The sequence below is a fragment of the Ailuropoda melanoleuca genome, chromosome 3 (assembly GCF_002007445.2).
Source record: "Ailuropoda melanoleuca isolate Jingjing chromosome 3, ASM200744v2, whole genome shotgun sequence".
Taxonomy (NCBI): Eukaryota; Metazoa; Chordata; class Mammalia; order Carnivora; family Ursidae; genus Ailuropoda; species Ailuropoda melanoleuca.
In genome coordinates this window covers 108,414,548-108,438,210 of record NC_048220.1, presented here as the reverse complement: position 1 = coordinate 108,438,210, position 23,663 = coordinate 108,414,548, and the positions used below count along the sequence as shown (strand labels likewise).

The 23,663-nt window shown below is 38.2% G+C and overlaps 1 protein-coding gene across 4 annotated transcripts in view; it reads right to left on the bottom strand.

Moving 5' to 3' along the window:
* Positions 1 to 23,663, bottom strand: part of ARL15 (ADP ribosylation factor like GTPase 15) — a 431,154-nt gene that overhangs the window by 256,086 nt on the left and 151,405 nt on the right. For 3 of the 4 annotated variants that reach the window (XM_034656932.1, XM_034656931.1, XM_034656934.1), the window contains exon 3: positions 12,431 to 12,490. The exons of the other annotated variant lie outside the window; for it this stretch is intronic. In XM_034656932.1, the coding sequence (XP_034512823.1) occupies positions 12,431 to 12,490 (60 nt within the window). The remainder of the gene's footprint in view (positions 1 to 12,430; positions 12,491 to 23,663) is intronic. 4 annotated transcript variants of the gene reach the window in all.

Below are 23,663 nucleotides of genomic sequence, written 5' to 3'. Positions count from 1 at the left end.
ATTTCTGCTCTAATCTTGGTCAACTCCTTCCTTGTCAGTGGGTTAGGCCTGTCCCTCTGTTGCTGTTCCAGTTTCTTGAGGTGAGAATATAGAAACTGCATTTTAGATTTTTCTATTCTTTTGAGTGAGGCTTGGATGGCTATGTATTTCCCCCTTAGGACTGCCTTTGCAGTATCCCATAGGTTTTGGACCGTTGTGTATTCATTCTCGTTGGTCTCCATAAATTGTTTAATTTGTTTTTTGATTTCCTGGTTTATCGAGTCATTCTTGAGCAGGATGGTTCTTAGCCTCCAAGTGTTTGAGTTTCTTCCAGGTTTTTCCTTGTGGTTGAGTTCCAATTTCAGAGCGTTGTGGTCTGAGAATATGCAGGGGATAATTTCAATCTTTTGGTATTGGCTGAGACCTGTTTTGTGTCCCAGAGCATGATCTATTCTTGAGAATGTTCCATGGGCATTTGAATAGAATGAGTATTCTTTGGTTCTGGGGTGTAGTGTTCTATATATATCTATGAGGTCCAACTCGTCGAGTATGGCATTCAAAGCCTTTGATTCTTTGCTTAGTTTTTGCCAGGGTGTTCTGTCTATTTCTGATAGTGGGGTGTTGAGGTCCCCTACTATTACTGTGTTCTTATCTATATGTCTCTTTATTTTGGTTAAGAGTTGGCTTGTGTATCTTGCTGCTCCCCTGTTGGGGGCATATATATTAATAATTGTCATATCCACTTGTTGAATACTTCCTTTAAGAATAATATAGTGCCCTTCTGTATCTCTCTCTATGGCCTCTAGTTTAAAATCCAGTCTATCTGATATGAGAATTGCTACTCCAGCTTTCTTTTGAGGTCCATTTGCGTGGAAGATGGTACTCCATCCCCTTACTCTAAGTCTGAATGCATCTTTGGGTTCAAAATGAGTCTCTTGTAGACAGCAAATGGATGGGTCATGTCTTTTTATCCAATCTGCAACCCTGTGGCGTTTTATGGGGGCATTTAGGCCATTTACATTGAGACTGATTATTGCGAGATACGATTTTAATGATGCCATTTCTCTTTAAAGTCTTTGTATCGGTTGTGACTTGCTGCTCTGTATCACTCTTGGGGCCTTTTTACCTTTATAGAGCCCCCCTTAATATCTCCTGTAGGGCTGGTTTCGTGGTTACGAAATTGGTTAATGATTGGCGATTTTGGAACGTCTTTATTTCTCCATCAATTCTGAATGACAGCCTTGCTGGATAAAGGATCCTTGGCTGCATGTTTTTCTCTGAAAGAGCTTTAAAAATGCCCCCCCAACCCTTTCTCTCATTCCAGGTTTGTGTAGACAGGTCTGATGTAATTCTGATACCTTTGCCTTGGTACATGAGAAATTTATTTTCCCTGGCCACTTTCAATACTGTATCCTTGGATCTAATATTTGCAAATTGCACTATGACGTGACGTGGCGTAGGTTTGTCGTGGTTGAGCTTGGAAGGGGTCCTCTCTGCTTCTTGGACAGGAATGTTTGTTTCCTTTGCTAGACTAGGGAAGTTTTCAGCTACAATTTGTTCAAATATCTCTTCTAGACCTCTGTTTTTCTCCACCCCCTCGGGGATGCTGAAGATTCTGACATTGGAATGTTTCATTGAGTCAGTAATCTCCCGTAACCTACATTCTTGAGATTGGATTTTTTTTTTAGCCCAGTTTCTGTTTAACATTCTCTTCTACCATCCCTTCTTCCAATTCACTAATTCATTCTTCTGCCTCATTTACCTTTGCCATCAAAGCATCTAGTTTAGACTGCATTTGATTCATAGCATTTTTAATTTCTGCCAGATTCGCTCTCATTTCTGCCCTTAGGGATTCTATATTCTCAGCAACGCTTTCTCTGATGCTTTTTTCAAGTTTACTCATCATCTTGACCATTGTTGCTCTGAATTCCATTTCTGATAATTGGGATACATCCGTATGTANTTGACCATTGTTACTCTGAATTCCATTTCTGATAATTTGGTTATATCCATATCCATTAGTTCTGTGCCAGAGGCCACAGACTCATTATCTTTTCTTTGTTGGGGGGGATTTCTCCTTCTCGTCATTCTGATGAGGAGAGGGTGAGGGGTTCTCCAGAGACCAAATTATTGACCAGGACCCAGGCAGTGCGCACTTGTTTTTTAGGGACCTTAGGGATGTGGGCTTCTTCATTTTTCAGCCTGTCTTCTGGGGGAGGGGCCTGCCGCGCCGAAACTCAGGCAACCCTGTTTGAGTAGAGTCTCTGTGTCCCCTGCGAGGCGGGATGGGGATGGGCACACTGTGAGCCGGTATTTCCAGGGTTTTGTTCTCTGGTGGCTTTCCCTGGCAGTGTGCTGTGCCTCTTCTGAGAGTCAGAGCAGCAGTAGCCAAATCTCAGCGTCTGTCTCAGAACAGAGGGATCGCGGACCATTCTCCACTGATGTTCTGGCCACTTCAACTCTGTTTCTATTGGTGCTGCTCAACCCTGCAGCGTCCCGGGATGTGCGCCCCACACCCGGCGTCCCAGCCCTCACTTCCAGGGCTGGCGCGTCTCTGTCCTTTGTGTTTCTAACACCACCAGCCGCCAGCCGTCCCCGCACTCCCGGAGCTCCCGGTCTCAGTCTGGTTCCAGTGAGCGCACTGGAGCGCCGTTTCAGTCTGGTGGCGCGTGCTCCCCGGCTCACGGTCTCAGTCAGCTCTCTCGTGGGTGCCAGTCCTTGAGTCCGCCCACTCCCCCGTGCAGGTGGCTACCGCTTCCTGGCGCCCAAACGCGGCGCCTCCCTCCCCCTTCTGTTTACTTTCCGATATCTGTGCGTGGTTTCACATCTCCCCGCTCGTACCTCAATACTCAGCACTGGAGATGTTCATTTGTAGAGATCCAGATGTATCTTCCTGCATCTCAGGCTGATTCTGTGGATGTTCAGGATGGTCTGGTACCTATCCAGCTCGACTCAGGGGACCGGCTGAAAAAGGGGTCCCCTACTCCTCCAGCATCTCATCCTCTGAATGTCTTCTTCTGATCACTCTATTACCTCTAGGTCCTTATATACTTTTTCTTTTGATGGGGTAAGCTTTCTTTGATGGTGCTGGTTTCCCTCATATTGTGGTATGCTGTGATTATATACTTATCTTTTGTTAAAGATTCTATATTTGCCAGCGCTTTTGTTTACCACTGCCTACTTTCTGTGATTAATAGGGACAGACAAGTGGCTTTTCTCCTGCGTGTGTGGGCTTCCTAACCCACCTGGCAGTCAGTATATTCCTAGGACACTGCCTTGGCCTGAGTCTAGCACCCACTTCCAAGATTTAGTTTGTGGGTAAACACAGCTGCTATCCACTACTTAACACAAGGAGAGAAGAAAAATAAAGGCATGGCTCCAAATGTAAAGCCCCAATTAATAACTCTGATAAACTCTCTGATTAATAATCCTGATGAATTCTCCTTCTACTTCATGTTTCCATGGCCTATATCTCAGTCTTTGTCATGCTTTCCTTTCTTCATTGTAGATTAAATCTGTGTTGTAGATTTAACTTATAATCGTTTTCTGACTTTTGTCATTTTATGAAATTTTGGCAAAGGAGGGAGAATAGACATTAAAAAAAAACCAACCTTCAATTTTCAATAAGTATTATATATTAATATATGTATTAAAAAGTTAACTTTATACGATAAATTCTTCACATTACTTCTCACACTGATGCCATAAAACATCAGTGAATTTCAAGATTAAAACGATCAGGAATTTTCAGTAGAGCTTCTTGGCAATACTTTGGACCTTAAGAAATTAAAAGCAACACATTTTTAATGCCTCAAAACAAATCTAACTAGTTCTATTTTGTTCAATTCTAGGATAGATCAGGGAACCAACCTGATCTGGTAAGAAATGAACAGCTACAAATATATTACCTCTTGAACAACTGTCAAGCTGTCATTCTAATTATAGTAATTTAATAAAGCTGTTTAATCTTTTCTATGAACTTCTATAATTTTTATGGCCAATATTACTCTCCCATCAAAATATCCAAAGAAATGGACTCATGATCACATGCATGCCCATGTTGGGATTATATCTTTAGGTGATGGCATATAGTGTTTATTAAGCATTCACTGAAATGAATTCAATACAAAACACCATCTTGCATCTGAAGGAACTAGCCTTACTCCAGTATTGTGGGGTATAACTTGGCAAATTTTTCTCCAGCTTGGAACTGCAGGTGCATTTTACATCACAATATGATAAACCCTTAAGATTACAGTGTGTTTTTCAATTCTTTCTAACTTTATGGAGTGGTATGCTAAATACTGTAACAGGATTGAGTACAAGATGCAATTAAGATGATACTGAAAGGAGAGAGAGATTACAGAGGAAAAGAGTCTAGGGAAAAAAAAACAGATGAGACCAGTCAAGGAGCTGACAGTGGACTTGGTTTATAGATGAAACAAGATTAGGCCAAACCTACTGCTACTTCCATGACTTTCGTCCCAGACTTTTCCTAAACTGTTTTTTCCTCTGTGATGTCTCCTTTGTCCCTCCTATGATCCCAATGGCATCTTGCACTCAATCCTGTTATGGTATTTCCCACACCAGACTGAAATGCTTCTTAAAGTAAGCAGCACAGTGACAAGTGCATTTAGTATTAGTTGGTATTTCATGTATGTATACCTGTTTCAGACAAACACAAAAAGAAAACAGATTTATTGAAATGTCTACCCTACCCCCCCCCAAAAAAGAGGAAGTTGGGATTAAATGAAAATAGAAAAAATAAAGCATTATAATCATGCATAGTTGTTAAAGATGGCCTCTGGTTCCTAGGGACCACAGTGAAGTAGATACCAAGGATTTCAAGATAAATAAACTAGTTCTATCGTATCAAAGAGGAGAATGGTTATCAGCATCCTCAGCTACTAGAAAAGCAAGAAGCCTTGGAAAAGTTAAGAGGCTTGCCCAATGTCGCATGGCTTGTTTTGATAGAGAAAATACTGGTCTCTTGATTTGCAGTGCTGTTGCTGCAATACCATGCTGAAACCAAATACACGATGAAAAATCGTTGCTATTACAGCAACCCCTGAGAGAAACAGAAATATCTATCCCCTTCTAAAGGTTAGGAAGCTCAGAACCCAGCATGAATGTTCTGTGAGTAAGTTTGGTAGAGTTGGAAGAAATGTCACGACTGGACTGCCCCAAACAGGAATCAATGGGCAAGGGAGCTACATTAGAGGCACGTGAGACCCCTATTCTCAAGTTGGGGGTGGGTGTCAAAAGGCCAGGACACTAGTTTCTTGAACATTGTGTGTGTGTGTGTGTGTATTATATATCCATCTCTGTGTGTATATATATATGTATATAATCTTAGAAGAGTGGATTGTTAAGTCCTATACAAAACTACGACTGGGAAGGCAAATTTAAAAAAATTTCCTAGGGCATTTCTCCAGAAGAAAACAAAAATTAAGGTCAGGTCTACATCAGCCAGTAACAGACTTCTGGGCCCCCAGATTCATTTATTTGGCTCTGCTGACTGTTTGGCTCAGTTTTCCCTTAGCAAGTGTAAAAAACGCTTGAACACCACCACCCTGGGATCCTGTTCAACCAATTCAGATAGTTGTGGCCTTTCAACTCCTATCCAAGTGACTTGGCTTTATACCAATATCATTTCCCCTAGCAGAGCCTAAGCCTAAGTGAGAAAGTACACAACTCAGAGAGCCAGGAGTTAACTGGCTGTTCCCATTCCAGAAAGGTCTGGTTCTTCTCCTAGATAAGGAAACAATACTATATCAAGAAGTTTTGATCACTCAATATTACATATCACACTGGAACCACAACTATAAAAACAGAATTAGTGGAAATACCACTGTCTATCTTAAAGCATCTTAAAGCATCTCTTGCGGAGCTTTAGGCAACTGAGGTTTTCTCTTCCAGCCCAATCCCTTGGGAAATAAGTAGTGATGATTTATTAAAACTTACATTTTGCAGATAAGAAAACAACAAGAAGTTCAAATGCACAGAGGGACAGAGCGTCTTGAGGCCATGCTCTACTTGCTGAACCTCATTTCTTCCTTATGATTATACAACAGATATGGAATACGCACACTTACTTGTGTGTAGCTGACTATAATTTAGCAGACAGCATGATCGTAAGGGATGCTGTGGACCTGGCCTTCCTCAGGCCCCCACTCTGTGCTGTCTTGTTCCTTTGCCAGGGTCATAGTTTCTTGCCACCTCTTCCAGAGAATTCCATGTTTGGAGACATCTAAAAGAGTTTTTGAATGGCAAGTCGTTCTCTCCTACCCCAGCAAGCAATCTTTTAACTCCACGTGTCCCTTAAAACAATGTGGCAATAATGTCTTCCAGATTGCCTATACTGTTTCTAATATACAACCAATTTGTTTATATGGTCTTGATTCCTCCCTCTGTCTGTTGGATAGTATGACTCTCAGAAGCAGTGACATTAAATTCATAGGTATATAGCTGGATTTTTTAAAAAATAGGCGCTGGTAGTGGGGATACGGAGGTAATCATCACAGTATACACAGGACTGGGAGAACACATTAAATAAAATTAAAGAGCTGTTCTTCCTTCTGAATTAAGTTTTAATCTAAGATTCTGAAGGAAGAAAGCTTTATTTTGGTGAAAGACATCAAATGGCCTGGGTACAGAAAGCAGAAATTAAAAAGATGCAGGCAGCAGTGCCCCCTGGGCTGCCTGTCAAGAAATTTGCCCTGTACAATTTCTGGAGAAATTAGGAAATTCAAATAACCTGGACAGATTAACAGCACCCGAAGATAACTAGCAGGATACAAAGAAACAGCACCTTTCACTATGAGGAGGCGGTGTATTCCTCCAGGCAAACAAAGAAACAGGACAGAGTCAACATCTGTTTCATATAACAGCTTGGCTGCTGAAAGAAGCAACCTTTAAAAAAAATGGCTTAGCTGACAATCCTCAAAAATCATTCAATCACTATTGCATGGGCTGAAGTAAATGGGTAAGTGAACACAACTTGCACTTTTCCACATGACCCTCACCACCTTCTGAAGAAGAAAAGTTGTCTTGTCTTTAAAGGAGAAAAATAAAGTGCAAACAAAAATCTTCATGAACTTTCTTTCTGATTGACAACTAGCAGCAAATACTGAAGCATAAAAGACAGCTTACTGCTTTTTAGCTTTTGCCTTTCTGAATGTCAACGGGGAAGACAAGACTGCCAAAGAGTTTACTGGGTGGGGAAACAACTCAGACATAATTCATTAGAATATCAGAGGGAGAAAACAAGTCATTTGACAAAACCAACCGTGGTTCCAGAATTCAGTTAGGGAAAGAAAATGGAATATTATGATGTCTGGATCCTCATCGATTCATGGGAATAAAGCAAATGTGTTAAGAAATGAAAATTTCCTCTCTGTGCTCTATCAGTGTGCAAATGCAATTTCTAAATCAAGAGAAAAATATCTTCGAATGCATCTGTAGATTTAAGAACTGGAAATTTCTAAAATGAAAAATTACCACAGCTGTAAGGTCACTGAGGCGGGACTGGTGTTTTCAACTCAGCTAAATGCCAAATGCTTCATTCACCTTAGTAATGTGGTTACAATACATAAAGCCAAAGAGAAAGAAAGCAATTAAGAAACATTATGATGGGGCGCCTGGGTGGCTCAGTCGGTTAAGCATCTGCCTTTGGCTCAGGTCATGATCTCAGGGTCCTGGGATCGAGCCCCACATTGGGCTACCTGCTCAGTGGGGGGGGCCTGCTTCTCCCTCTCCCTCTACCTGCTGCTCTGCCTACTTGTGTGCTCTTCCTCTCTCTCTGTCAAATAAATAAACAAAAGCTTTAAAAAAGAGAGGCATTATGATAGAAGAGATTTTTCAGGTGGAAACTGAAAACAGAGGGAAAGGTAATAAGGTAGATGTGGACAAAAACATTTAATATTACCACGTGTGTACTGCCAAAAACTATGCTAGGCTGTTAACCAATGGACTCCAAGGAGGTCCCTTCCCTGTGACTTTTCAGTTTAAACAGGTATAACGGGGAAAAAAAAAAAAAAGATCATCTTGTCCATAAGGGAGCAGGCATAAAGCATGACCACAAAGAGAAAAAGCAATCAACATGTGATTTGGGTTATTTTTAGAGTCCCTGGTAAAAAGGCTTTATTGAAAGGTGGTTTATTGAAAGGTGGGTTTATACTGAAGGGGGGGGGAGGGATGGGGGAGGGGAAAGGTGTAATTATAATATAAATCTTCTAAAAATGTTAGCTACGGGCCAGAAGATTTCTAAATAGCTGACTTAAGTTAATTTAGTCTTCACAAAGGTTATATAGTAATTTCAGGAACTATTATTATTACATTTTAAAGATAAGGAAGCAGAGATTCAGGAAAATGGACTTGCCTAGAATCCTACAGAATGGCTGGGCTTCCTCTAATAGAAGAAGGGAAATTTGCTGAAAGATTCATCTTTCTGTCTGTTCAAGATCCTGCAAGGTGTCTTGCACAACATCGGGAATAATAGCACAAGACAAGAAGGGTAATTAATTAAAACTGAAAAAGGATTTAGATTAGTTTTAACAAAAACCCCCCAAATGAAAGAATTTACAAGAAAAACAAATCCACTGAGCAATACTACAGAACGTCCTTAGCAGAGATCAGAACAGCCGTGCTGGATGGTATTAAAAATCCTTCAATTACTGAGGGGATTAACCTACAAACTCGTTCGAGGCCTGTAAATAGTAATATTTGGCTTTACTCGAGGAGAGAAGTACACAAGAGTCTCCCCTTATGTTCAATAGCTCATCTATGCAAGGCCTGTGCGTCTCTTGCCACTATAACCACCACTTCCTAGAACTCAGCCTGGGCACGTAATATGTACTTAATAAATATCTATTGAATACATGAAATAAAAAGAATAAAAATATGAAAATGATGTGTCTGTGGAAGCCTCAAGACAGACTGGAAAGTTGAGGTTATGACTGACTGATTCAAAAGCCAGTCTGGAAGAGACCGGAAGGGAAGCAGGACTCCAGCAGTGGAGTCAGAACCCAGAGCAAACAAGAGTTTGACTTGAGAGTCAGAAAGAAAATCAGTGATAGAAGCAGCAGCAGATAACATGTGGAAGCACTTCTCTTCCTCCAGGCACGGGATAAAATGTTCCACGTAGAGAGTAACCAGTTAAGTGCTCAGATGGACATCCACATCCTCCAAATAGCCTTGATCAAGTCAATCAGTCTCTGTGCCTGGCTATCCTGGGTCACATTATCTGTGAGACAGTCACAGATCTACTCATTAGGCACAAAGCTGCAAAAGTGAAATGAGAACTGGAGGGAGAGAAATGGGAATAAGCAAAAAAAAATAGAAAAAACATTTAGAATTTTAATTTCATATAAATATAGGCATCATCAGTGCAGCCTGGTGGGTGTGAGAGCTAAGTCGAGGAGAGCAAGTCATTCTCACGATAGTGAAAACGGAACTTGCCCATATACCACCAGGCTGGACTGATTATGTCTATATTTCTGTCACCTCTTACCTTGAACTTACCCACAACCCCCCGCAATTTCATTTTCCAAAATTTCACTGATTTCAAATATTTGTTTTCATGAACGTCTCCATAATCAAAAATCACAAGTTTCTTGAAGACAGGGGATGTATTTAAATATCTTTCATTCTCAGCTCCTAGAATCATGCTTGATATACAACTATGCTAGAATGATTGCATGAATGGTAGAAAAGACCATATGAGAAAATGTGAGTGAAAATTTAAGAGATTTTAGGTGAAGGATGTTGGAAACACTCTCCTAAGAGAAAGTTGATGAGAACATAAAACTACATATGTATATGTATACATACAAGTTATATATATGCACAGACACAAGCATCTATCAGTTGTACATGTAAACAAAGTTTCTTAAGATCTCCCAAGACTGACTTTCACGTATCTCCACTAGTCAGTGTTAAATTCATTTCATTAGATTTCTTACTAGATAAGGAACACAAGAGTTCATGCTTCTTCCTATTTTGAACAGTGAGAAATTTAACTTAAGGCTGAGAAGAGGGATGGTGGACAGCCTTGCAACCATCCGGAAGGGGTACTCTTCCCAGTAGGGAGAAGCAGGGGCCATGCAATCTCTTGAATTTACCCTACGGTAAGCAGAGCCATCCGAGCATTCCCCATGCTGGAGACACTGTGGCACTCAGCATTGCTATTTCTACCATCCATCTTCTTGAATTTCTCCCTTGATTTCAAGATTTTTCCCTGGATTGACACAACCTGATTGGACTTCTGAGAAACCCTCTATTGGTACATAAAGGTTTCATATCATCACACATTGATCCTAAAACACTCCACTCTTTCCTCCTGAAATTTTCAGTCAAGCTACCTCCTCTCAAGCAACTTGATTTCAGTTGGTCACAAATCTCCCTAAATGCCACGTACGTATGTATTATATTGGGATGAGCTTCTTACCACACAAGAGATATCCCGAATCCTAGGAAAGCCACACTCTTCCTGCCTTCTTAGGTGAGATAGAGCCTAGTGCGCAGTGCTCTTTCAGGCAGAGAAGGCCCTCAAAAAGTATGTGTTAAATAAAGGACTTAGTCAAGGCACAATCGAGGAATAAACTCCCTCCACAGCTTGCCTCTGAGCATTCAACACAGGATGCACAATTATATTCTACTCAAAAAAATCACTTTCTCCTTGAAACAGTCTCTCGACTGAAAACAGAACGACTAAACACATTCTCACTAGCCCAGAACGCATGTACCTGTCCCAGTCCTGTAAGTTTTCTCTTTTACCTGTATCTCAAACTACCACAGAATAACCATCACATGACAAATTATCGCAGAATAACCATCACATGAACTATGATGATACCACCAAACTCTATGGTACCCTCTTCACTGCAATGTCCATACTGCAACTGTCAGGGAAGAGGTTTTTCAGCAAAACTAAACCTTGCTTGGGAACAGACCGATTCCCACTGTATATGCCCCTGTCCTCTAAGTTTTCTCTTTTTGTATTGAATCTCAGAGTTACGGTGACAGAGTCCAGGCTACAAAAATTCCCTGAAGCATTCACTTTAGTTGTCCAGACACATTTACCATCTGTATCATCCAACTAACATCCACAATAAATGTCTTATCAATTAATCAACAGTTTCTTACACCTGGAGGGGGTTCAATAAAAGTTTTGTGTCTAGCCTAGTAATAAAGTCCTTATGAAGTATCAAACACATTTAAAATCTAAAATTCTCAAGCCATACATTTTGATTCCATAGACTTTTACAATATATTCTCTGACTGTAATTCTATGGTCACTGAGAAACAGAGTCACTAGAAACCCAAAGTAATATTAAAATAGTCAACCTAAACGAACAGTCTTAAAAATTTTTTATGTAGAAAAATGATTCCATGACAAGAACACGCATGCTTTAGAATTTTTGTAGTAAAATGACAAAATCAAATGCCTTAAAGGAAAACCAGAATTTATCAACCATGGTTGATTTAAATATTAATGCTATGAAAGTCAAAGGTAGCTATAAAAAAGACTGGCAGAAGTAAACTTGTCCTATATACAGCTCTTTAAAACACCTGAGAAGATGAGCTAATATATTAAAGAGATAAAAATAAGGTGGCATCAAACACTATTAAAATGGCATAAAGTTTGTATTTCAATTGCATCAAGTTAAAAATAGGTCAGTTAGAATGAACTTAGAAAAAAGTGGGGGAGGGGAGGAAGGTCAATATCACAAAGTGATTAAAGAGATGGAAGAGAACTTTCTTCTAAGTCATTAAACTCACCAGTATGATCCTGAACTTCAGAGCACTTACCATTTTCCTGTGCCATTAGAGAATTTAGTAGGTTCACTGAATTGACTGATTTCTTTGTTAACCTATTTACATGGGTTAAGACCCTGACTGACATAAAACACAACCAAAAAAATCCTAGACAGAGAGTGTAATGAAAGACTGAGTGATGTATAGTTTGGGGTACAGCCTATCCAATAAATGTGCTTGACCAGCAAAGAAGCCATTGGCAAAGATTTATTATCGGAACAAATACATTCTAAAAAGATCTAATACAATAAAACCTGCAGGATGAATACAAACTACTCTAAAATATACTTCTTTGCCGCGCATAATGTATGGCTTATCTTTCTGTTATATTAAAATTCTCTTCATACTTTTGGATCAGGAATAAATTCTTTGAACAAATAAAACCAAAGAATATGTAGCATATGAAACAGAACCAATAGCATGGTTCTCCAAATTAAAAAAAAAAAAGTTTATTACTTAGAACTCTTCAACAAACTTTAAAACATATATAAAGAGAAAGACATATCTCTATTACCAAGGGAAAAGGTAAAAATGAATCACCTGCTAGAATAACAATTTTTTTAATTACATGTAACATTAATACTGAATTAGCACAAATTTAAGCCAGACACAGAAAGGATTTTAAATGTTATACCTCCAAGTTCCTTTACATTCAAGATGGCATTCTGGAATGGCACTGCTTTTATACTAAAACCTAAAATTAAAAAACAAAAACATAAAAAAGGAATTAGCAGCTTTACTTTTAAAAATGCATAAAATGCTCAAAGCCTTTTTTAGGCTGATTAAGAGCTACTTTTCATAGCTTGTATTTATGCCGGAAACAATTCAAGATACCTGATAACACATCCTCTTCAAACTTTCAAAACATAGTTGTTTATTACAGCAAAATCTAACTCTTCTTCAAAATACTGCCTTATTCTTTAATATGTTATGTCACTTGTAAATTTATCAGTTGTGAGAAAGACATGGAAGTACAGAGAAACTTCAAAGAAACTATTAGATCTATGAGGACCTCTAATTCCTGAAGTTAATTGTCTCTCACATATAACTCAGCAACTCTAGAGATCAAGGTACCAAAGTTATAACCATCTTATATTAGAATTACATGGGATTTATGCCAGAGTTTTAAGAACATGGTTAATATCATACATATATTTTTCTTTCTTTAAAGTGCAGTCGTAATTGTCTACACACCATCATTTTATAATACATGTAATAAATGATTTCTATTAAAATATATTCAGAGTACAGTTTTTTTATCATATATTTAGAACTTAACTATTATCATTCAAGTCATGATTGACTTCAACATAACTGGTTCACAGGTTTTAGTATAAAAGCTTAGCAGTTGCAACATACAAGCTTATTTACCTACACACATACACATATGCCAACAAATACACCATTTCTGAAATAATCCACAAGAAACAAACTAGAGAGGATTCTTGGAACAACTGAGGACATGAAGGTCTTAAATTTGATTCTTTTTATTTCATTTGAATGTTTTGCTATATACAAGGACTTTTCCAATTAAAAGCCCTACTAATTTTTAAAAGTTAATTTATTCAGTAATTTCTAACCACCCAATTAATCTAAGGTCTTACACATTAGTATGTGCAACTTTAAAATAATTTCTTAGAAAAGGGATGATGATTTAACAGGATCAGATATACAAATACTTTAATTTGAAGCACATTATGAAATTATGATAGGTGCCTGGATAGGTAAACAGATACACTATATGCTGTGGATAAGAACAACTCTTTTTTTGTTACATTGTTTTGTTTTTAAGATTTTATTTATTCGTTTGAGAGAGAGAGAGCTCGCATGAGCAGGGGGAAGAGGCAGAAGAAGCAGCAGACTCCCCACCGAGCAGGGAGACAGATGTGGGGCTCGATCCCAGGACCCAGAGATCATGACCTGAAGGCAGACGCTTAACCGTCTGAGCCATCCAGGCTCCCCAAGAACAGTTCTTTTACATGGTTCCACTTCATTGTATAAAAACAGAATATGTATCTTTTTATATTCTACCCTGTTACTGCCACTCTTTTGCTATATGCTGTCCTAGCACTTCAAAAGTCTATATAGTATCTTTCACTTAAGGTAGTGAATATTACCTAATGGTTAAAAAGGGACTTTGGAGTCAGAACTGGGTTCAAATCAGCTCTGTGACTGTGGGCAACCTACTAGCCTTAGCTTTCATCATCTATAAAACGGGAATGATAGAATCTACCTCGTGTAGTTATTACAAAATTGATACGTTACATACTTTATCACAGCGCTTGATACAAATAAGCATACAATATATGATTGCTAGCATTCTCTATTAATTGGCTCTGTATTGATGATTTCNAATGTTACATACTTTATCACAGTGCTTGATACAAATAAGCATACAATATATGATTGCTAGCATTCTCTATTAATTGGCTCTGTATTGATGATTTCATCATTAGCTATGTATATCTTTTGCCTGCCTGACAACATTATAGACTCTCAAGAGATCCTGGGGGCTTATTAATCTAAATACTTAGCTGGAGCTACAGATATTACCATTGAATGAAAAGTACCCTTATTAGAGTGAAAGAAGTGAGAATAGTTAAAATTTGTGGTACAGAACGTGAATGTTCATTGAGCCCTCTAAGAATCGTCCAAAACATACCTGTCCTCTGTGGGTTTTATGCAGACTGACACAGTTGCCACAGCGTTACGGTTAATGGTGCATGCAGTCACTGAATCTTAGTAAAATAGTAGAAGGAATGAGGAGGCAACCCCATGTGGCTGAAGCACTGGCATGTACTTGGGCCTGCAGAAAAGCCTCTCCAGGTGTCTGGCCTCTGGGAAATTAAGGAAAGTCAGTGCCAATCACAATATTCCTGCTGGCACCGAAATTTGCCTGCAGGAGACGTGGATGTTTGAATGTATCTACCCACCTCACAGGGGTGTCATATGGATTAAAAGGCAATGATTGTGAAATCCTGAAAACGAAAAGCTCTATGCAAATGATCAACAGTCTATTACTGGTTATGTTCAGGACAACTCAACTATGGATTTTCCAGAGAAATGAGATAGGCTCCAACGTTGAAAAAGACAGTTATGGAGCACACCAGCGATGTTTCCTTTGCTGTGATTCTTAAAAGCTGACAATACGCAGGTGCCCAAGGAAAGGAATAGCCTTCCAGAAACTGCTGCACCAACATGCAAAATACAACTTCTGAAATTTATAATCGAACAGGCAGATTATATCATTGTTACCCTCTTTAATCCTCACAGATACAATAAATCGACTGCAAAAATGTCCTCAAATGCTCACGCTAAGCAAAGTAACCTAGCAATGTTATTTATAGGCATATAAATGTTTCTGCAGAATACACGTTTTCTCTCCAAACAGACCATGTGTGGCTAGATTTATACTGCAAAGGTATATCCAGTCTTCCATTTTGCTGTCTTCATATTTTTACAGGATAGCTGTGGTAATGAATGTTCAGAGGACAAAGCCTATATAACCAGACTAGAAAATAAGAAAAATGTACTACACATGGAAGAGAAACATTTTTTAAAAAAATTTTAGTCATTCTAAATGCTTGCAAGGATTAAAAAGAATTAAAATTTAAAGCTACACTTGCAGTTCACCAGAAGGGCAACCAAGAAGAGTGACCAGCAGATCAACTCTACTTATTCCTTCACATTGGGTTGGACGAGGTCAAGGGGGGAGCGGGAAATATTAATATTTAGTAGGGATATAAAGGTCAAACCATCAAAATACCTTTCTCAAATGTTGCTCTGAGGAATAAAAACCATCAGGAATATCTGGGAGCCAAAGAAAGAATATCTGACTTCTAATTCTGGCTCTACCACTGTCAACTGAACAAGTTACTTAACCCCTCTGTGCCTCAGTTACCTCATCTGTAAACAAGAACAGATGGCACCCAGTGTTATAAAGTGTTTAGCAAATAAAACTAAATTTCCGAATACTAACAGTCACCAATTGACTACTAGAGGCTTTAAATTTCTCCCAGTCAAGATCACATGTGGTCTCAAGGTCTGATATATCATGAACACAGTGGTAAAAATTAAAGCTACAGAATCGAAAACATTTGAGGACTTTTATAGACTAAATATCTGCCATCTTCCATAGCACTTCCTTTCCCTCTCCTAATTCCATTCAACAAAACCTGTCAATTCCATCTAGTTCTCTAATAGGTCCACTTCTCTCCATAACTCTGACCAAGCCACCACCACCACTTGGACAACTTCAAGAGCCTCCTAACTCAACTCTTTGCATCTAGTGTTGGCCTGCTCCATCACCTCCACACATCAGCAGAAGTGATCGTCTTGAAGTCACATCTGATCACATCACTCCCCTGGCTAAAACCTTCGGGTAGCTTCTCACTACTCAGGATATAGTTCAAAACACCTAACGAGGCTTGACCTGGTCTGGTGTTTCTTCCCTTTTCCAGGCTTATTTTGTATCATTTCCCCCTCATTTTCGTCTTTGGTTCCTAAACAAGCTATGTCCTTCCCAACTTAGGGCATCTGCACATCCCGCTCCATTGGTGCCCTTTGCCCCTCTGGCCAAGTCTTCATCCTTCAGGTGCAGTTTTAACTTCACTTCATCAGGCAAGCTTTCCATGGCTTTCTTGAAATAGGTTGATTTTGGGAGATCCATGTTCTTCCAGTACTCAATACTTCTATGTAATTTTCAGTCATAGTTACATATCAGTTTCTTGGTTTTACGTCTGTTCCCCAGTTAGACTGCAAGAATCCCCACCAGAGAAAGTGTGTGCGGTATACCCTGTATGCCAGTGAGAGGCACATAATACAATCTCATTATTTCTTTAAAGATCTATGCTAAGGGTTTATATTTATTTCTCGATTTAACTGTCACAACAATCCTAACATGAGTACTACCATCGAAGAGGAAAGTGAATCAGAAGGCCTAGGTGCCCTGCCAAGAGTATTAAGTACTATCTTTAAAACCTCACCCCAGGCCTTGTCACCAAAGCTCTACACCTCTTCTGGGTACCAACGACCGGATCGATTCACAGGATTCTGCCCAATGTTGAACTAAATACTGGTGAACCTGCTTGTCAAAATACATGCACACCTAATAAACCCACTATTCTGCCTCTCTATAAACAATGTAATACAAAGAACCACAGTAAGTGTTCTCTGGGCCACACTACAATGCCTTATTAGTGGAATAAAAATAGCAGGAGTTCAGAAACTGCCTTTTTATCAGCATTATTGACAAAACCAGGAATTTAGGGGAAAGAAAATGTCCAACTCAGCCATGACTCTAGGCTTGATCACTCTTCCCTGTCCACAAAATTGGCATCTTCTGACGCTCTCCACGGGTAGTCAGTGTGTTGATGTCCTAGAAGTCCTAGCTGCAGCTCTTAGACTCACCAGTCACATTTTTTCTTGACCCTGAATCCTTCATCTGCAAAATGAGTGGACTAGATAAGCTTCTTGAGACTACTTCTAGCATTAGGATTCCATTATTTATATTAAACAAGAAAGAGGAAATGACAGTAACAACGGAGTCAATCATCAATGGCCTCTAGTATTTGGCTGAAGGCCTCGTGGGCAGGTCTCCCCAGATCCCACTCAAACAAGTTGATGGCTGAAGCCTACGTTACGCAGTCATTTTTTCCTGGCCTCTCTAAGCTACATTAGTAAGACTGAAACCTCCCCTAAGATTTAACCCCACAAATTTTAATAAATATATGACTTAGTAACTCTTTGGGGAAATAATTGTTTGCATAGACTTTCAGTTTTTGTCTTTTAGTCCTTAAATTCAGCAAAACCTGTGATACGAGGGAGATGGATGTGACGTTTTTTATGCAGGGAAAGCATTCCTGGAATTGTAACAAAATTAGTTTGGGGAGCGAGGCCAGTCTATTTTTACTCATTGTGTGGAACATATGAGTATCTTATTTGGATCTACAGACCAGCTACCCCCCACCCTCCTAACACACAAGTCTGCACACTTGCACATGGATACTCTGTGTGTACTTCTGAAATCCCTGGATAACTTTAACAACCACTGAAGGCAAAGGCACTCCACAGATCTGGTGGCCTTGACTTCAACCCAGGGCATGATTTATGTCATGGCAATTTTGTGACATTTGGACAATTCTTCCATTCTAGTGAGATTCTTCTACATAGGATTTCAGTATCCTAAAAACAAATTGAATCCACTGGCATTTATTAAACAGTCCTTTAGCAGACAACAAAATTGGACTTTATAACTTGTTTCTCTTGTAGACTTAACATGTATACAGCAAATACTCAAGTTTCTAAAATACTTCATTCAATTTTTCATGGACATTTTCTACATTTCTTTCAAATTATCACGATCTTTTTCTGTTTTAACTGAATAGCATACCACTAGACTGTTTTCCAAGTGTAGTAATAAGTATCCTTAGAGGGGATCTTCAACCTTTTTCAATTTCAGGTGCTCAGCTTTCTCCAGGTTACATCACTATATTATCCCAAACCTCTAAACCCCACTCCTCTAGTTCAGAGTCTCTGTGTAATCTACAGGTTAACAACCCTTTTATCAACAAATTCCTCGTGCATCTCCAGTCAAGGAATTCGCTTGGGACAGAGATCACTTTTGTTTCTCGACCAAAGTGCAAGCTTTCCAATCGCTCTCTGGAGGGTTTCCCGGCCCTTTAAGTTTCACAATTTAAGTGTCTTCTAAAAATTATGTCAAACGTAAAAGATTGCTGAAGTTAACCATCCAATGAAGTCTGGACTCCCTTTGCTTCTAAAGAAAAGGCAGACATTCTTGTCTTGCTAAAATTGGATGGACATACTTTCTTGTGATGCTTTTATTTTAAGAAACAAATTCTCAAAGGTAGACTCTCTTTTCCATTGTTCCCAACTCTTCCAACAAATATTTTACTTTTAATTGGCTTACTATCAAGCATTATAAAGAAATAATTTAAAAGAACAAAATTTCACCTATAACTCAACATGTTCTTTTCTCCCTTTTCATTCAAAGGCACAGTTTAATTTTAAAAACAAATGTAAATTTTCTTCAATAGAAGACTATTGCTCAAAAAAAAAAAAAAAAAAAAGGATTGAAAACTCAAAAAAAAAAAAAAAAGACTATTGCTCCAATCTATAATCTTTTCAGTGGAGGGTACTACAATTTAATTAATGAACTCCCTTGCTATAGGATGTTTAAAGTTTTAGTTATACAAGTGTTGCAAAGAATCACTTTGTGTGTATGGCTTCTTTAAAATTATGTGCTTAAATTCTCAGTGGCATAATTACTAGGTCAAAAGATGTGAATATTTTGGTAATCTTTGATTTATATGAATAATTGCTTTCCAAGAAAAGGGACAACACCAGACACAATGCCACCACTAATGATCTTACCAAATGTTGGGTCTTATCGTAAAGAAAAAAACAATATTGGTAAATTTGAGTATAAAATTAACATTTTTCTTGTTTATTCTCTAGTCAAGTTGAATTTCTGGCCAAGGGGAACCTTTCCCATTTATTTCTTTGCCATTAATTCTTTTTATGAAATATCTCTTTTAATTCATTTATCGATTGCATTCTAGGTACTATTTGTAAATATGACTGAATTCTCTAAGTGGGACAGCCATAAACTCTAATACCTGTTACAAACATTTCTCAACAGTATTGTTTTCTTCTTACATTTGTCTTGTTTATAAACATTTAGAAGTACTGGAAAACTTGAGTTAAGGCCCTTGGTCTCTTCCTTCGTGAGTCATCCTCCTTAGCCTCCTGCAGCTGTTCGTCCATCTTCCACGTTCAATGCTCACATGCACCAGTGGCTTTCTCACTTCATTTTTTCCTCTAGTTACCTTTTCTTGCCGTTAGGCTCTGTCATTTATTTTAGGACCTTCCTTCCACCTCCTTTGTTCTTCAATTACATATGCACACACACCTACACAGCCCTGATCTAAACAAACAAACAAAAAGAACCAGAAGTAGGTCTGAACACACCAGCCATGCTTATCTGGAACTCCAGTGGGGATTGATTTTTGTGGGTCCACTGATAGCTTATAATCAGCCTGCTTGGCTCTTCTCTGCTACCTTCCTTTCCCCTTCCCTCCGTCATCACTGATCAGTTTCTCCGACCTCTTACCCACCTCCATCAGCTACAGTGAGCACACAAGACTCAACCGGGAACCATCTACCCCTTCCCTCCTATATCTTTCTTCAGGCTTCACATTCCCAAGCCAGCCCTTCCTTTATCAGGATGGAGCCCTTTCACTGAGTCCTATGGAACCTCAGCTTCGTTAAGAAAAGTCTTGTCTAGACTACAACATTTTCTTGCACTTTTCCATCCTCCTTACACTAGACGACAGAACTCTTCCTTTCCCTAATAGTGCCACCCAGGACAATCGTGCGTTCCTTATAATGCTTTTGGACCACTTCACCATAGTCACCTCTTAATAATTTCCCACCTGAAGTTGTGGCATCTGCTTATATATGGACCTCTGCATATCCATTTATCAGATTTCAGGGAGTCTGGTCGTCTACCCGAATGAATTCAATACTTGACTAATGTTTATCCACCACACTCTTTCTGCTTCTATTCTTATGGACAATATTCTCCAAATTAATGATCAAGATATCCTCCAAATTTTCAGATCTCCAAGATTACCAGCTGTAATTCACACCTGCTGTCTCTAACTCACTGATATAAAGTTGTAGATTCCATCGAATTTTCTACTAGATGATTGTGTCATTTGCAAATGAAGATAGTTTTACTTATTCCTTTCCAATCTGGAAGTCTTTTCTTTTTCTTGCCTAATGCCCTGTTAGAATCTCTGCTACAACGTTGAGTTGAAGTGTTTGAGAACAGACATCCATGTCTTCTCATTCTTGATCTGAGAGGAAAGATTATTTCATCATTAAGAATGACAGTAGCTGTGCAGTTTTCACAGATGCCCTTTAACAGTTGTGAAAATTCCCTTTTGTTTGTATTCTGTAGTTTTATCAGAAATTGAGGGGTTTTTTTTGTATCTGAATCACATTTTTTAAAATTTGATATTATGAATTAAATTTTATTGATTTGAGTGTGAAATCAACCCTGCATTCCTAGGATGTCACTTTGTGATATATTGGATTTGCTTAATTTATAATTATACTTTTTGCATCCATATTCATGAGAGATATTGCTATGTAGTTTTCTTGTAATGTCTTTGTCTGGTTCTGGCATTAAACTTATTGGTCCTTCTCTCATCTATGGAACATAAGAACTAGGAAGATCGGTAGGAGAAGAAAGGGATAAAGAAAGGGGGGGGTAATCAGAAGGGGGGAATGAAGCATGAGAGACTATGGACTCTGAGAAACTGAGGGCTTCAGAGGGGAGGGGGTGGGGGAATGGGATAGGCTGGTGATGGGTAGTAAGGAGGGTGCATGGTGCACTGGGTGTTATGTGCAACTGATGAATCATCGAACTTTACATAAAAAACCAGGGATGTACTGTATGGTGACTAACATAATATAATAAAAAATATTATCATAATAAAAAATAAAACATTTAAAGAGCAGGAAAAAAAAACTTACCGTTCTTACGCAAATGGGGAAGTTTTCCCAACTCTTCAATTTTCTGGAAGGTATTATGTGGCATTGGCATTATTTTTTCATTAAAATTTGATAGAATTTACCAGTGCAGCTGACTAGATTTCAAGTGTTCTTTTTTTTTAAACTATGATTTCATTTCCATTAAATATAGATCTGAGTTTTCTATTTCTTCGTAAATGAGCTTTGATGGTTTGTCTTTCAAGAAATTTTTCCATTTAAGTTGTCAAATTTATTGGCATAAAGCTGTTTATAATATTCTATTATCCTTTTAATATTTATAAAATCTACATTTATGCAACTCCTCTTCATTCCTGATATTAGTGTCTCAATATTTGTTCCTGATCTATTTGGGTAGAGTTGCAAATTTCACTCAATCTTCTCAAAGAACCAGGCTTTGGTTTCAATTATTTTCTCTGTTCTTCTGTTTCATTGAGTTCCACTTTGGTCTTTAGTATTTCTTTTCTTCTGCTTTACTTTGTTTTTAATACATTCTTCTCTTATAGTTCATTAAGGTAGTAACTGAGGTCAGTGATTTGAGGCTCTTCTGTTCTAACATAGAAGTTTAGTGCTGTAAGTTTCCTCTAAAGTCCTGCTTCAGAAGAATTCCACAAATTCTGACGTGTTGTACGTTCATTCAGTGCAAAATGCTTTATAATTTCCTTTTGGATTCTTCTTTGATCCATGGGTTATTTAGAAGTAATTTGGTATCCAAATATTTGGGGATTTCCTCAGAAATCTTGTTACTGATTTCTAATTCAATTCCGCTCTGATTTGAGAACATACTTAGTATGACTTGACCCCCTTTAAATTTATTGAGACTTGTATATCCTCAAATATAGTCTAATTTGATTAATTTTCCACATGCACTTGGGAAAAATGTCTTCCACTGTCAGAGTGTTCTATAAATGTTAATCAAGTCAAGTTGGCTGATAGCACTTTTCAAGTCTACTCTATCTTGGCTAATTCTTACATGTTCTGTCAATAATTCAGAGAGCATTAAAATCTGACATGTGGGTTTGTCTATTTCCCTTTAAAGTTCCATCAGTTTTTTACTTTGTGTATTGTAAAGCTGTTAACAGTTTTATAAATGTTAGTACTCTTATGTTCTCTTGATTAGATGATTTCATTATAAAATGAACTTTATTCCCAGAGTTATTCTTTGCTCTAAAACCTACCTCTTCTGATAACATAGCCACTCCAACTTCGTTTTGACTCCTGTTAGCATGATACATCTTTTCCCAACCTATTTGTGTCATTATGTTTCAGACTTGTTCAAGTCAGCATATAGTTGTCCTAGTTTTTGTTTTTTATTTATTTTTCATTTATTTAATCTAATATCAATCTTAGTCCCTTAATTGAGTCTAGACCATTTACATTTAATTTGCTTATTGATGGTTAGGTTTGAGTGTATCACCCTAGTACTTGTTTTCTATTTATTCCATTTATTCTTGTTCCTTTTCTTTCTGCCTTGTTTGGATAATTTTTGATACTTCCACTTTATCTCATTTGTTCCCTTCTTGGCTAGCACTCTGTTATTTTAGTGGTTGCTTTAGGGTTATAGTACATCTCTTATCACTGTCTACCTTCAACTGTTATTATAACCACTTCACATATAGGAACCTTACAAGGGTATACTTCTTTTTCCAATATGGCTTCTATGCCTTTATTCTCCTGCATTATTTTATGTACGTTATAAGCCCCGTATTTTTTAAACAATTATATTATAAAGAGATTTAAGTAAGAACTAAATCTTATATAATTACCCCTGTAGTCACCATTTCTATGCTTTCCATTTCTTTGTGTAAATCCAGACTTCCATCTGGAATCATTTTTCTTCTGCTTGAAGGAATTCTTTTAACACTTCTTTTAATGCTGGAAAAAGTATAACAAAAGTATAATAAAAAGGTATAATGAAAGTCTTTAATTGTCTTTTTCAATATTTTTGCTGGGTATAGGTTGATAATTTTTTTCCCTCTACTATTTTAATGATGCTGCTCCACAGTCTTGTTTGCATTGTTTCCAGTGAGAAACACTGGAATCTGATGTCACTCTTATCATGGTTCCTGTGTAACATCCATTATCTGCTTTTAAGATTTTCTTTGTTTTATCGAAAGTTCTCTAGAGAAACAGACCAATAGGGAGGTATATTTATACAGAGATTTATTTTAAGGAGTTGACTCAATTATGGAGGCTGGCAAAGCCTCAAATCTGCAGGGTAGGCCTGGTGGGCTGGAGAACCAGGAAATAGCCGATGCTGCAGGTCAAGTCCAAAGGCCACCTGATGCAGA